The following is a 15,501-nucleotide window of genomic DNA, read 5'->3' as shown; positions in this document are numbered from 1 at the left end:
AGGCAGTATCTTCACCAGGAAGGCTCATTAGATATGGAAAATCATAAATTGAAGGCTTTGTAGTTTTGAACCTTGCAATTCTATGATAGAATTTGAGGATGTGGGGCTGAAATGCCACAAAATTAAAAATGGATCAGATATTTCAGCATGTAGATATGTTAGATAAGCAACAACATGTTTTAAATCTGAACACATGGGACACTTCCTACTCCACAGCTATAAAAACACTCCAACACAGCATGGAAGTCTCTGCTTTCATTTAGATTCACCCTGAATGTCAGCAGAGTGTTTTGCTATTGATATTACAAATGCAGTAGTAAAATCAAAAGCTCCATCTGCAATCAAACCTACAGGAATCCCTTAACATTATACAATTAATGGTGATGTTTTTTATTTGCAGAAAAATTATCTGACGTGTAATTGGTCTATGAAATCAACCTTCGGCTCTCATGAAAGTAGGCATTTACAAAAGAAAAGAGAAAAGATGAATGAAAGAAAGAAAAAGGAAAAAAAGAGAGAGAAAAGAAAAAGAAAGAAAGAAAGAAAGAAAGAAAGAAAGAAAGAAAGAAAGAAATGAAAGCTTTATGAAAAATGAAAGGGATGGGACTCTGGCTGCAGCGCAACTGGTTGCCAGTTCTACTGCAGGCCATGAGCAAAGCAGTCGCCATGAGGCACTGCAGGGCCTTCCGGGGTGTGCTATGGAGGCGCTGCTGGCGGCGGCAGCAACAGCAACTGAAGAGGCATCAGTGCTTGTGGCCAGGCCGCCACAAAGGCAATGGATCTGGCGGCAATGCCATGGGGCTATCTGGGGTTCAGGAGAAAGTGTTTGCGGGGCAGTCAAAGATCTATCCCTACATGAATCCAAACAAGTGTTTTGGAATGTGCTACCCTTTTCAGAAAGAGAACTCAATTGTACATTACGAGGTCAAATGCCAGGGGAAACCATTATCTGGAATCTTCAGGAAGCCAAAAGAGGAAAGACATGCTGGAAGTATGATCCAAAGTTCTGTGAAGTCTGATGAACAGAAGATAGAAGATGCCAGGAGAGGTCCTGTGGCATCGTTTCCAAACCAAAAAAATGAAGCAGCAGATCCCCCCGAAACTCCTCCACCATCATGTGATACTATCAATACAGTGGCTGCCAAGCAGGCCCTGAAAAAACACCTCAAGGGCAAGCAACCCCTTCAGAAAAAATCTCAAGGGAAAACACAGGAAAACAGAAAACTGACAGATTTCCACCCAGTGCGAAGGAGCTCCAGGAAGAGCAAAGCTGAGCTACAGTCTGAAGAAAAGAAAAAAATTGATGAACTGATTGAGAGTGGGAAGGAAGAAGGCTTGAAGGTTGAACTCATTGATGGAAAAGGCCGGGGTGTAATTGCTATGAAGCAGTTCTCCCAGGGAGACTTTGTGGTAGAATACCATGGGGACCTCCTTGAGATCACCGATGCCAAGAAGCGGGAGGCTCTGTATGCTCAAGACCCTTCCATAGGCTGCTACATGTACTATTTTCAGTATCGGAGCAAAACTTACTGCGTGGATGCCACTCGAGAAACTAATCGCCTCGGAAGGCTGATCAATCATAGTAGGTATGGGAACTGCAAGACCAAACTTCATGACATTGATAATGTGCCTCACCTCATCCTCATCGCCTCCCGTGACATTGCAGCTGGGGAAGAGATCCTGTTCGACTATGGTGAACGCAGCAAGGCCTCCATTGAGGCTTATCCTTGGCTGAAGCATTAACCATGTGGCATCCCTGTCTCCCTACCAACCTGCCTCCTTCTTCAAAGGTAAAAGTACCCTCAAAATGAAATGATTTTTTTAAACACACTTACTCTTACCAGAAAACTTCAGATGTTTTTAAAAAGTCTATTAAAGATGTATTTTTATGTAGCATTTAATTATCTCTTACAGGTTTCCAAGGTGGACTTGAACAGATGGCCCTGTATTACCAAAACTTTTATGTTCTCATTGTTTTTGTACAGTTTTGCATAGAATTGAGCATTTGTGCTTCCCGGTTCACTCTAGGACTGGGCTAGCATAGGCATACACATTGACTTGTGTGAATACTTTTTAGCAAATGTATTATAGCAAGCTCGTCTTTCCCTCTGCTTTCTGCAAAAGTTACTGAGCCCGGGGCTTGGAAGCTTTGCAAGGAACAGTGTTCTTCCACAGGGAGAAAGAACATAATCACAATATAAATTTAAAATTATACAAAACTCACTTTACAGAAAATAATGGTTTGCATTCAACTCCAAAGATAGAGTCTAGAATAACCAGAACACATTGACTCCCAAAGAAATAAAAAATGGAGTGTTTAGAGAGGCCATAAATAACCAGGGACATGCTATGGTGCTTGAATAGTTAGGGTGACTTTTTTCTCTGCCAAGAAGCCAGGAAAAGAGTTCAGGTAAGATAGCTCATTCACAATATCCATATATAGTTTCCTGGATTTGTATAATTTTGCTTTCCGTCTATAGTGGGTCACAAAAACACAAAACAACAACAACAAGAAAAAAAAACAGAATATGATTTCTGTCTCATCCTGGTCTAGAACTCTAAGTCTGCACAACTGAACTAAAAACTAGTCATTAAAATGGGGTCTATTGACTTTTAAACACTTAAAACTTCACAGAATGAACTTTACCTTCTCCTAGTAAACAGAGATTAATTTCAATTGAAACACTGAAAAGGGAACCAAGGAAAGTACTGCATATATTAGCTAAACAATTCTGCTTCAGGGTAACATGTCACTAAGAAGTCAATCTGTTATGACTTGGTTTTACCCACTTGGTTCATTTTGAAAACTAATTGTCTTCTTGACCTGACCACCAAACAAACCCACTGCCATAGACAAATCTAGACACAGTTGTTTCTCACAGTGTGAGTCAATGGTAGTTTGTTCAGTTTAAAGACTGAAGCAGTATAATTATCAATTAATTCAATCTTGCCTCTAGTGAAATGGTAGCACACAAATCTTGACACAATATGTACAAAAATATATATAGAAAAAATAAATTCTTTTTTTTTCATTTAGAAAACAATGACTTTTTATAGAAAGGACCTTGTTGCCCAGAGACTAGGGACCTGTGGTGTGCACCCTGGGGAGAGAAAGGGGTGCAGCAAATACAGGCATCTCCTTCCATCTGATCACCCCATCGCTGGATGCGAGGAGTCATTTAGCATAGCTGTGAGGTCAAAAAATAAATTCTTAATTGGCAAAAACTACAGTAGTCTCAGAAAGAAATCCATTAACAGTGGAACAAGATACAGTGACCAGTCTCATAGGGCAACAGTAATACACTGTGATGCATAGCACTCCAGGACCTGAGCTAAGAAGATCCTTAGCTATATCAGGAACCCATAATCAACACGATATATAATAACTTAAAATTTCTTGTAAGGTACTGACATTCTGGATCCAAGCTTTTAAATACCTTCAGATAGAGTATGTTTTGCATTTTCCATGTTAGAAAAAAAAAACCCTAAATCAGCCACACTCTAGTCTAAGAAATGGTTTAAAACTTTGCAGAACACAGGAAAAAATGTAAAACTTACCCTATGGGAGATAATGTTGATTACTTATGTATCTTACTCAAAAATTTTAATTCTGATGGAGAAGAACATATACCAGCTAAAGTCATTGAATAGCTTCTTCACAGACTATAGTTAGTGAGATTAGGTGTCCTCTCCTTAGATAACACTTTCAGTTAACCAAAGTCCAAGGTTTTGTTTTTGGGTTGATAAGGAGATTCACATCCAACACATGTTGATATTAAAGGTTGTAAAATGGCACATGCCTGTGGAAAATAAAATACATACATGACACTGAATCTTGACTTCTTCTATGCTTCTTGGAGTCATGTAAGGGCAGAGAGAATTCTGCAATTGTTAACAGGCAACAATTTTCATGTCACTATATAATCTACCTCCAAATTTTAAATCAACCACACCCACTAATGTCCTCACAATATATTTACTTTTACTTTATCCAAAAGACCCAATTTCCCCTCTGTCTTATAACTATATTTAACATCTCTTACACCACAGCTATCAACAAGAAATGTGGTCCAGCATATTTGTTAATGAAGCTATCATTATACAAATCTAGAATATTTACATTGAACATTCAGATATATTCTATATAATTTGCAGTTTTCATATCTACAAAATGGAAACAACATTATGACTCTTATACTTCTTACTTTTTCAACCCTATCGCACTCAAGAGAAGACATGACTACTTCATGCAGTGTTCTTTTGGGAAACTAGACCACATATGAATGAAAAAAATGAATGGATGAAAGCTGTCTGATCCAGTATAAACAGAAAGTCACAAACTGAATGAGAAAAATATCCACACATTCACTTCACAGAGGAACACAAACACACAAAAGCACAAATGTAAGGCACCAAAAATGACTGTGATGTTCACAATACATATGCTGACATATATTCCTTGCCAAATGTAACCAAAAGTGACAGGTTTCTCTAGATTTTGTAATTTGCCTTTTTTCTTTAAGAAATGTATTTTATATCCCTAGAGGAAGCCTGCTCCTATCTAATGCATGAGCCCATAAATGAAAGCCGAAAACTGTTGAGAACTTTGGTAAAATCTATGGAAAAAGACTGACATCTGTCACTAAAGACATGATATTCTCCCTCTTAAACAACCGGAGTCAAGGAACACCATTTGTTGCCATTAAGTGCTCTTTTCTCATAAAGACTAGCTGTGAGGTCTCACAGGGTGGTTTCTCTGAATTCATTCCTTAAATAAATTATTTCTATATTATGAGTCAATAGCCATTCCTGTTGCCACAAAAGAGGAGATTATTGATTATTGATTAAAATAGAACCTCTTCAGGTGGTTTATAGTTATGTATAATATTTTTTATTTGTGAAACCTCTGGGATTGGGAATAGAATCAATCCTTGTGCATGAGATGACCCTGTGGAAATTAAAACCAAACATTGGATAACAGCACAAAGCATTAAGCATGGAGAAGAATCTTAGTCCTTATCTCAACTTAATATGCCATACATTGAAGACTCACATGGGAGCCTGTTTCTTTCTGAGATGAAGAAAAGTGTATTGGGCTTGGCAATATTCAGTATGTGGTCGGAGGTTATCTTCTCCATTATGGAGTTTTGGAATCCTCTCTAAAGGAAAAACAGAATACATTTTGTCTTACCATGTTGCATATTTTGTGAAAAAAACATGCTATGATCAATTTTTTGTAAGTCATATGCCAGATAATATTCTTCCTGTGATTCCCAGTACAATCACAAAGAAAACTATCTAGATATTAAAACCATGGAAAGAAAACTTTCTAAATATAAGCCTTACAATTCTCTATGAGATTTTGAACAAATACGAATAAAATGCCACAGATTAATATGAATCAGGAACTTCAGAGTATAACATTGTTAACTTTGCCACAGAGTAATTGAAATGCGGACACAAGAAATTTTTCCTATTACATGAATTAACAACATTGCACAATAACATGGAAGTTCAGCTCCTTCTCTTCACCCTAAGAGATTATACGTTATGTTGTAATTTGATGTTAAACATTCACAAGCAAAACCAATATATTAATTTGTAATCCTTACTAAAGAGCTCCCATTATATTATATCAATAATGGGTATGCTATTTGCATGAAGATATACTGTGTGACATGTCCATGCTTCATGAATTGATACTTACTCTGTAGTATGAGGAACGGCGGGGCTGTGTTCCGGCTGCCCCAGCTCGCGCATTGGCCAGCTTATGCCCTGAAATAATTACATGGAAACTGTATTCTTTTAAACACTGCTTGGTTCATTACCTCCAGCCTTTTATTGGCTAGCTCTTACATATTGATCTAACCCATTTCTAATATTCTGTGTAGCACCTGAGCTGGCTGACCAGGAAAGATCTTAACCTGCGTCTGTCTGAAGTGGGAGAATCATGGTGACTGCCTTACTCAGCTTCTTCCTTCCAGCATTCTGTTCTGTTTACTCTGCCTATCTCATTTTCTGCCCCATTAAAGAGTCAAGGAAGTTCTTTATTGAACCAATGAAATCAAAACAAAACAGAAGACTCACACATCATTTACCCCTTTTCTCTTTAAACAAAAAAGAAAGGCTTTAACATGAACATAGTAAAATTACATATAACAAAACATTTATCAAGCATGAATTACAAATACAATATTTATATCTATTTTATCCGTTATCATAACTAAGGAAAACTGTAAATATAAGTAACCATTCTTCAACTCCATCAAAGACTGCAGAACGATATAATATTTCCTAAACAAATAAGAAATTCAAAACTCTAGCAATGATAGATAAATCTCACTGCCTGGACAGTCGCCCAAAGTTCCTCTGTACCGTTGGGCCATCCATATTTGGCCTAAAGGCCCATAGTATCCAGCAGACATTTCCATGAAGCAGGAAATTTCAAAGAGAGTTCAGTCACTATCTGCTGTCTCCTGCAAAATGTCTTGCAGACTCTTTCATAAATCCGGAACCCCGAAAGAACATCTCACCTTTAAGCATGTTCATCAGTCCTCTTTCTGCTGGTTCGTTGTGTACAGTTTATGCAACAGTCCAGGCAAGAGCAGTTTCTTGCTCAAATGGTTATCAAACTTCATAAGTAGCCTCTTCAATGCCCATCTTCCTCTTGAAGTAGATTGGTGCTGCCAGGAGCAGTCATGTCCTATTGCCATTAAAAGCCCTAAATTATTAAAGCATTTAAAATGCCATATTCTGTAGACTTTGAAAGATATGAAGAATGCCTATCTAACTGAAATATATCTCTATATATCTAGAAAATCTAACTAACATGACTACAAGCTTTACTATTATTTACGATTATCCACTAACAACCTATATTTTCTAATTATATATTACATTTTAAAAATGAACTTCACAATCACAATACCTTAATCAAGATCATAAATACGTAAACATATAACAAAATTGACCTTAAAATCTATACCAAGGCAAATTATTCATAGCTATATCATATCCCCCTTTAAATGTAAAAGAACACTTATAAACAATATTGGTAAATATGGGTGCAGTTATTTCTCTCCAAACTGATTCCTGCTGAATGGGGGGACACTGTAATTTTGGTCTTTTATGGTATAACCTGTGTGCTAGATTCATCTCAGTTGGCAGTTGAGCAAAGTAATTTTTTGAGGGTGTTCACAGCAACCTTTCAGGACAGTGTGGTCTATTATACTCTATTGGGATAGAACCAATTCAGTGTCTCATTCTCTGTGAAAACAAAAGAAACCTCTCCAAAGCATCATATCCTTAGATCCAAACCCTGAAGTCATAATACCCTTATATCCATTCTGGTTCTGCTTGGCAGCCCATATAACGAAATGTCTCTCTGTATTTATCTTCTTTTCAGTCAAAAATTTAAAAGAAAACACAATGTACATAATCCAGACTCTCTGTGAATTTTCAATTTTTAGGTGGCTTATTTTTCTTTATTTCTTTTGATCTATAACTATCTGTACTCTGTCTCTTTAAAGATTTTATCCCCCTTTTTAAGCACATTAACTTTATTCTCTCTTTATACTTTTTTCTTCTCTCTCTCAAGCCTACAGACACTCATCCAACACTGTGGTCTTTTATGTCTGAATCTGTTTTATTGTGAATCTGTAATTTTATTACTATCCAGGAACACTTTTTTCGTTTTTATTTATTTTTATTTAAATTTATTTATTTATTAAAGATTTCTGCCTCCTCTCTACCACCGCCTCCCATTACCCTCCCGCTTCCCCAATCAAGCCCCCCTCCCTCGTCAGCCACAAGAGCAATCAGGGTTCCCTACCGTGTGGAAAGTCCAAGGTCCTCCCCCCTCCATCCAGGTCTAGAAAGGTTAACATCCAAACTGTCTAGGCTCCCACAAAGCCAGAACATGAAGTAGGATCAAAACCCCGTGCCATCGTCCTTGGCCTCTCATCAGTTCTCATTGTCCGCCATGTTCAGAGAGTCCGGTTTTATCCCATGCTTTTTCAGTCACAGTCCAGCTGGCCTTGGCGAGCTCCCAATAGATCGGCCCCACTGTCTCAATGGGTGGGTGCACCCCTCGTGGTCCTGAATTCCTTTTTCATGTTCTCCCTCCTTCTGCTCCTCATTAGGCCCTTGGGAGCTGAGTCCAGTGCTCCAGTGTGGGTCTCTGTCTCTATCTCCATCCATAGCTAGATGAAGGTTCAGCTTTTGTTGAGATGAACAAACTGATTCTGTCATTCATGTGTAAATGTCAGATCAGAGTGATGCTTAACAGGGCTTACACAGCAGTGCCATGTAGAATTAACAGCTCCTTTACCTAGAGACATTGAGGTATCTGTGACATCTAGAGATAGGAATTGGTTTTCTCCCTCTACTATGTGGGTCCTGGGATTGAACTTAGGTCATCATTTTGATGGTAAGCATTTTACCTATGGAGCCATTTCTGGCCTAGTGCCATTGGCTTCTCATCAGCCTTCATTGTCCGCCATGCTCAGAGAGTCCAGTTTCAACCCATGCTTATTCAGTCCCAGACCAGCTGGATTTGGTGGGCTCCCAATAATCAGGTCCACTGTCACAGTGGGTGAGTACATCCCTCATGGTCCTGATTTCCTTGCTCATGTTCTCCTTCCTTCTGCTCCTCATTTGGACCTTAAGAGCTCAGAACGTTGCTCCAAATTGAGTCTCTGTCTCTACCTCGATCCATCGCCAGATGAAGATTCTAAGGTGATATGTAAGACATTCATCAGTATAGGATAGGGTCATTTCAGGTTCCCTCTCCTCAGTTGGCAAAGGTACCAGCTGGGGACATCTCCCTGGACACCTGCTAACCCCTCTACAGTCAAGTCTCTTGCCAACCCTAAGATGGCTCCCTTAGTTAGGATATATACTTCGCTGCTCCCTTATCCACCCTTCCTATATCCCAACCATCCCAATCAGCCGAGCTCCTCCAATCTTCCCTCATGTTTATCATCCCATTTCCCCTTTGCTCCATGCCACCTCACCAGCAAGTTCCCAGTTTTTGCCCTGCAATCTTGTCTAGTTCCACTCTCCACGTGGTTGACTATACGATTTTCTTTGGGTTCACTTTCTTATTTAGCTTCTCTAGGATCACAAATTATATGCTCAATGTCCTTTATTTATGGCTAGAAACCGATTATGAATGAGTACATCCCATGTTCCTCTTTTTGGGTCTGGGATACCTCATTCAAGATAGTGTTTTCTATTGCCATCCATTTGCAAGCAAAATTCGAGAAGTCATTGTTTTTTACCACTGAGTAGTACTCTAATATGTATATAAGAGTTTCTTCATCCATTCCTCCATTGAAGGACATCTAGCTTGTTTCCAGGTTTTGGCTATTACAAACAATGCTGCTATGAACATAGTTGAACAGATACTTTTGGCATTTGATGGGGCATCTCTTGGGTATATTCCCAATAGTGGTATTACTGGATCTTGGGGTAGGTTGATCCCAAATTTCCTGAGAGATCGCCACACTGATTTCCAAAGTGGTTGCACAAGTTTGCATTCCCACCAGCAATGAATGAGTGTACCCCTTTCTCCACAACCTCTTCAGCAAAGGCTATTATTGGTGTTTTTGATTTTAGCCATTCTGACAGGTGTAAGATGGTATCTCAAAGTTGTTTTAATTTGCATTTCTCTAATAGCTAAGGAGGTTGAGCATGACCTTAAGTGTCTTTTGGCCATTTGAATTTCTTCTATTGAGAATTCTCTGTTCAGTTCAGTGCCCCGTTTTTTAATTGGGTTAATTAGCATTATAAAGTCTAGTTTCTTGAGTTCTTTATATATTTTGGAGATCAGACCTTTGTCTGTTGCAGGGTTAGTGAAGATCTTCTCCCAGTCAGTTTGTTTCCTTTTTGTCTTAGTGACAGTGTCCTTTGCTTTACAGAAGCTACTCAGTTTCAGGAGGTCCCATTTATTCAATGATGTCATTAATGTCTGTGCTGCTGGGGATAAACGTAGGAAGTGATCACCTGTACCCATATGCTGTAGAGTACTTCCCACTTTTTCTTCTATCATGTTCAGTGTGTTCAGACTAATATTGAGGTCTTTAATCCATTTGTACTTGAGTTTTGTGTATGGTAATAGATATGGATCTATCTTCATTCTTCTACACGTTGCCAACCAGTTCTGCCAGCACCAGTTGTTGAAGATGCTTTCTTTTTTCCATTGAATACTTTTAGGTCCTTTATCAAAAATTAGGTGTTCATATGTTTGTGGGTTAAAATCAGGGTCTTCTACTCAGTTCCATTGATCGACTTCTCTGTTTTTATGCCAATACCAAGCTGTTTTCAAAACTGAGGCTCTGTAATAGGGTTTGAGGTCAGGGATGGTAATACCTCCAGAGGATCCTTTATTATATAAGATTGTTTTGGCTATCCTGGGTTTATTTTTAGAAGTACTTATTTTAAATATGAAGGTACGCTTGTATTTGGTGAATATATGTTCAATATTGAGCTTTTCTTTTGATATTACTAGGCATTGAGAAATTTTGTTTTCTAATTCTCTGAGAAATGCAAATCGACCCAAATCTAAGATTTCATCTTCCATCAGTAAAAATGACCTAGGGCAAAAACACTGATGACAACTTATGCTGGAGTGGTTGTGTGGGAAACGGACACTCTGCAATGCTAGTGGGAATGCAAGACACTTTGGCTATCAGTGTGACAATTTCTCAGAATATTGAGTGTTCTTACTGCTAATGAGAAACTAACAATGGTTACAGAGATATATTGGGTAATTTTCAAACCTTCAAATTTAAATCATCTGGAAAATTGAAATATGTCTCATAATGGAAACTAGAAAATGTCCTATGTTGCGAAAGGGCTTTTGCTTTTGTATTCATTAGAGAATAAAAACTATGGATATGTACAAATTTAATTAAAAGTTGGGGAAAAGGGAGAAACCTATTGATAAACAGGAATAACAGCTCATTCACAGATATGACAACCGTACAGATTTTCAGGAAAACAAAAAAGGGGTTGGGTCAGGGTTCTATTTTTGCCTTTACAGTAAAATACCCATTTTTGAAATTTCAGGAGACCTTGGATATCTAGATGCATTAAAAAAAAGGAAAGAGTGATTTCCTGAAAGAATAACCAAGCAAAGTTTCTGTCTCATACGAGGAGCCAACTGGCAAGGACCAGAGAGAAGGTAACATGTAGGTGTAGTAGGAGCGGCAGACACTTCCCACCACCCGGCTATCTTTACCCAAAATAATTACATGGAAACTGTATTCTTTTAAACACTGATTGGCCCATTAGCTCTAGCCTCTTACTTTCTAACACTCACATCTTGATTAACCCATTTCTTTTTTTTTTTTTTTTTTTTTGGTTTTTCGAGACAGGGTTTCTCTGTGGTTTTGGAGCCTGTCCTGGAACTAGCTCTTGTAGACCAGGCTGGTCTCGAACTCACAGAGATCCGCCTGCCTCTGCCTCCCAAGTGCTGGGATTAAAGGCGTGTGCCACCACCGCCCGGCGATTAACCCATTTCTAATAATCTGTGTAGCACCACCACGTGGTAGCTTACCAGAAAAGATCTTAAGCTGAGTCTGTCTCGGAGAGAAAAATCATGGCGACTGTCTGACTTGGCTTCTTTCTCCCAAACTTCTGTTCTGTCTTTTCCACTCCACTAAGGGCTGGTCTATTAAAGGCCAATGCAGTTTCTTTATTAACCAATGAAAGTAACACATAGACCCTCCTTTGTCATTTCCCCTTTTTCTGTTGAAAAAACAAAGGCTTTCATTTTAACATAGTAAAATTACATATAACAAAACAGTTATCAAGCAAGAATTATAGTTACAATATTTATATCTATTTTATCCTTTATCATAACTAAGGAAAATATAGCTATATATTCATTCTTCACCTCCATCAACGACTCCTGAAGGATATATTATTACCTAAGTAAAGAAGAAGTAAGCAACTTCCAAAACTCTAGAAATGACAGAGACAGCTCACTGCCTGGACAGTCACCCAAAGTTCCTCTGTACTGTTGGGGCATCCATATTTGGCCTAAAGGCCCATACTATCTAGCAGACTTTTCCACAAAGCAAAAAATTCCAAAAACAGTTCAGTCATTTTCTGCTGTGTCTTGCAGAAGGTCTCACAGACTCTCATGAATCAGGAACCCTGAAAGATCATCTCATCTTAAGCAAGTTCAGTAGTCCTCTCTCTGTGGGTTCTTTGTGTCCAGGCAACAGTCCAGGCAAGAGCAGTTTCTTGCCCAAATGGCTAACCAACTCCATAAAGAGGGTCTTTGATGTCCATCTTCCTCTTGAAATAGATTGATGCTGCCAGGAGCAGATTTGTCTCACTGTCATGAATAGTCCTAAGTTATTAAAACATTTTAAATGCCATATTCTGTACTCTTTGAAAGATATGAAGAATGCCTATTTAACTGAAATATATCTCTATATATCTAGAAAATCTAACTAACATGACTACAAGCTTTATTATTATTGACAATTATCCATTAACAACCTATATTTTCTAATTATATATTACATTTTAAAAATGAACTTCACAATCACAATACCTTAATCAAGATCAGAAATACGTAAACATATAACAAAATTGACCTTAAAATCTATACCAATGCAAATTATTCATAGCTATATCATATCCCCTTTTAAATGTAAAAGAACATTTATAAACAATATTTGGGCATATGTGTGCAGTTATTTCTCTCCAAACTGCTTCCTGCTGAATGGGGGGCGCTGTAATTTAGGTCTTTTATGACATAACCTGTGTTCAAGTTTCTTTTCAGTTGGCAGTTGAGCAAAGTAAGTTTTTGAGGGTATTCACTCCAACCTTTCAGGAGGGCATGGTCTATCATACTGTATTGGGATAGAACCAATCCACAGTGTCTCATTCTCTCTGAAAACAAAAGATGACCCTCTCCAAAGCATCATATCTTTAGACCAAAATTCTGACATCATTAAACCCTTATGATATCCATTCTGGTTTAGCTTGGCAGCCCATTAACGAAATGTCCCTCTATATTTAGCGTCTTTACAGTAAAAAACATTAAAGAAAACACAATGTACATAGCCCAGACTCTGTGAATTTTCCATTTTTACATGGCCTATTTTTCTTTATTTCTTTTAATCTATAAGTATCTGTACTCTGTCTCTTAAAAGACTTTACACTTTTTTATATTTTTTTTCTTCTCTCTCTCAATACTACATATATTTTTTCAACACTGTAACCCATTTAAAGGTCTTTTATGTCTGAATCTGATTTATTGTGAATCTGTAATTTTTTTACTGCCCAGGAACATTTTTTGATTTGTGCCTTTAAATCGCTAAGCGCTTAAGAATCTAAGTTGTGACATTGAAGCCACTTGTGCCTCTGAGCTGCAGAATGGAGGGCTGCTTTGGATGTTGGCTCCACCTCTCTCCAATTTCAAAGTGCATATGCGACAGCTAGGAGGCACACTCAGGACTTTAACTCTGAGACTGAGCATGAGGCACAGAAACTCTCTTCATCCAAGTTATAGACAAATATGCCAGGCAGAGCACTGGGCAGCCTGAAAACTTCTCTCTGCATGGTGGCAGAAATCCACCATGCTCTCCCGCCTGCCTAAGCCTCATCCCAGTCTGCCTAGGCGGAGAGTGCAGGCATGGTCTCAGAGTACTTTCTTCCTGATCCCGGCTGAGAACACAAACACAGTCCCATAAAAGCAATTGGAATGCTTTAAAGCCAGAGTTCACGCTGGCGGCACAGCCCCAAGAAGCTATGTTTTAAAATGGACTGCAGCTTTTTTTTTCTGCCACTATTGTTGAAACCTGAAATCTCTTAAAGTATGTCCTAGCAACCAGCAAAATGCTGTGTTAAACTCTGTTTTTTCTGTGTTTAAAATTAAGCAATCTCAGGTTTGACATGGAGTTTGTTACCATGTTGGGCAGCCACTCTGTTGAAGGAGCAGTGGGTGATTCCCACCACCTGGCTAGCTTTAGCTAAAATAATTACAGGGAAACTGGTTGCCATTTAGCTCTAGCCTCTTACTGGTTAACTCTCACATCTTGATTAACCCATTTCTAATAATCTGTGTAGCACCACAAGGTCGTAGCTTACCAGGAAAGCTCTTAACGTGCATCTGTCTTGGAGAAGAGAATCATAGTGACTGCCGGACTTGGCTTCTTTCTCCCAGCCTTCTATTCTGTCTTCTCCACCCACCTATGTGCTGTCCTATCAAAGGCCAAGGCAGTTTCTTTATTTACCAATGAAAGTAACATATACCCTCCTCTATCATGTAGGGACTAGTTATCAAAACTCTGCTTTCAAAATGTTTACTTCTCTGCATACCTTTCTTCATCTTTATGGTAACTCTTTTGAATATATGTTTATTGAAATTCAAACTTTATAATATCCTTTTATGTATTCATGCATGTACTAGTGTTTTTGTATTGACAGAACATGTGTGAGTATCTGAATCCTTTGTTTCGTGATACAAAATCAATACAAAACTGATAGATATTTCCCTAACTTAAACATTCACTTTTAGAAAATATGCTTCATTTGATTGTTGTACATGATGTATCCTGACTTAGGGGGTATCTCTCTTCTTCTATACCAAATTAAATCTCAACATTTTCTGATTGTAGCAACATATTTAGGTCACTTCTCAGTTTATATTTTTGAATGCAGTGTTAATGCTTATGAAAAACTTTGTCCTGGGGGTTGTCACTGTGTCCTTGAACAGAAAAGTAGAAAGCACATAAATGTATATGTCATTGACACCTCTCAAGCAGAAGGTATTAATAGCAAACAAGCTGGATCATCTTCCTAGTCACACAACTCTTCACAGTCTCTCTGGAAAGTGCTTCCTAAGCATAAGAGTGCAATTGCTGTAGTAATTGGGGAGTTATATAAGCAAGATTGGTTTGGAATTTATTGTTGTTTGAGTAACACCCTGCTCACACACTCTTTCTTCCCACAGCAAATATGACCCAGTTGATATTAGGATCATTGTGTTTTACAATACATTTTGAAATGGCATGGAGATTATTGTTAAATCAGACAAATGAGCTAGGCTGGCAGCATCTGATTTTGTAGTATTCACATCCCACAAAGAAGTTGCAGGTATTTCAGAAAGGATTCCAATTTGGAATCCTTCATGTAACACAACTTAAGTTTTAACCTTTGTTTATCAGGGTGATAAGATCAATTTTAAAGATGTTGAGATCATAAATATCTTCCAAGTAACAGGAAATGTTGAACAAACAAGTAGTCACAACAAAGGTGAATCACCTTCAGCAAAAGAAGACCTTTTAGAAGATTATTTCATCCCAAAACAGTGTCTCATAACCAACCCATGGCTCACAAAACCTACCATTCCTCTCCTTTGCCTTGCTTTTTTCGAGCCTCATTTATACAAAGATATTATGTTTTACATACACACTTTCAGGAATTCACACAGGTGTAATGGACAATACAAGCACCATAACCCTCATAGACACTCAGGTA

At 38.2% G+C, this 15,501-nt stretch overlaps 1 protein-coding gene across 1 annotated transcript; it reads left to right on the top strand.

Moving 5' to 3' along the window:
* Nucleotides 1-708: 708 nt before the first annotated feature.
* LOC130868859 (N-lysine methyltransferase KMT5A-like) lies at nucleotides 709-1,743 on the top strand. The gene has a single exon (XM_057760873.1). It carries the CDS (start codon nucleotides 796-798, stop codon nucleotides 1,741-1,743), a length of 948 nt encoding a protein of 315 aa, XP_057616856.1. The 5' UTR covers nucleotides 709-795.
* Nucleotides 1,744-15,501: the final 13,758 nt, after the last annotated feature.

The sequence above is a fragment of the Chionomys nivalis genome, chromosome Y (assembly GCF_950005125.1).
Source record: "Chionomys nivalis chromosome Y, mChiNiv1.1, whole genome shotgun sequence".
Lineage (NCBI taxonomy): Eukaryota > Metazoa > Chordata > Mammalia > Rodentia > Cricetidae > Chionomys > Chionomys nivalis.
This window is presented reverse-complemented; position numbering and strand designations above follow the sequence as displayed.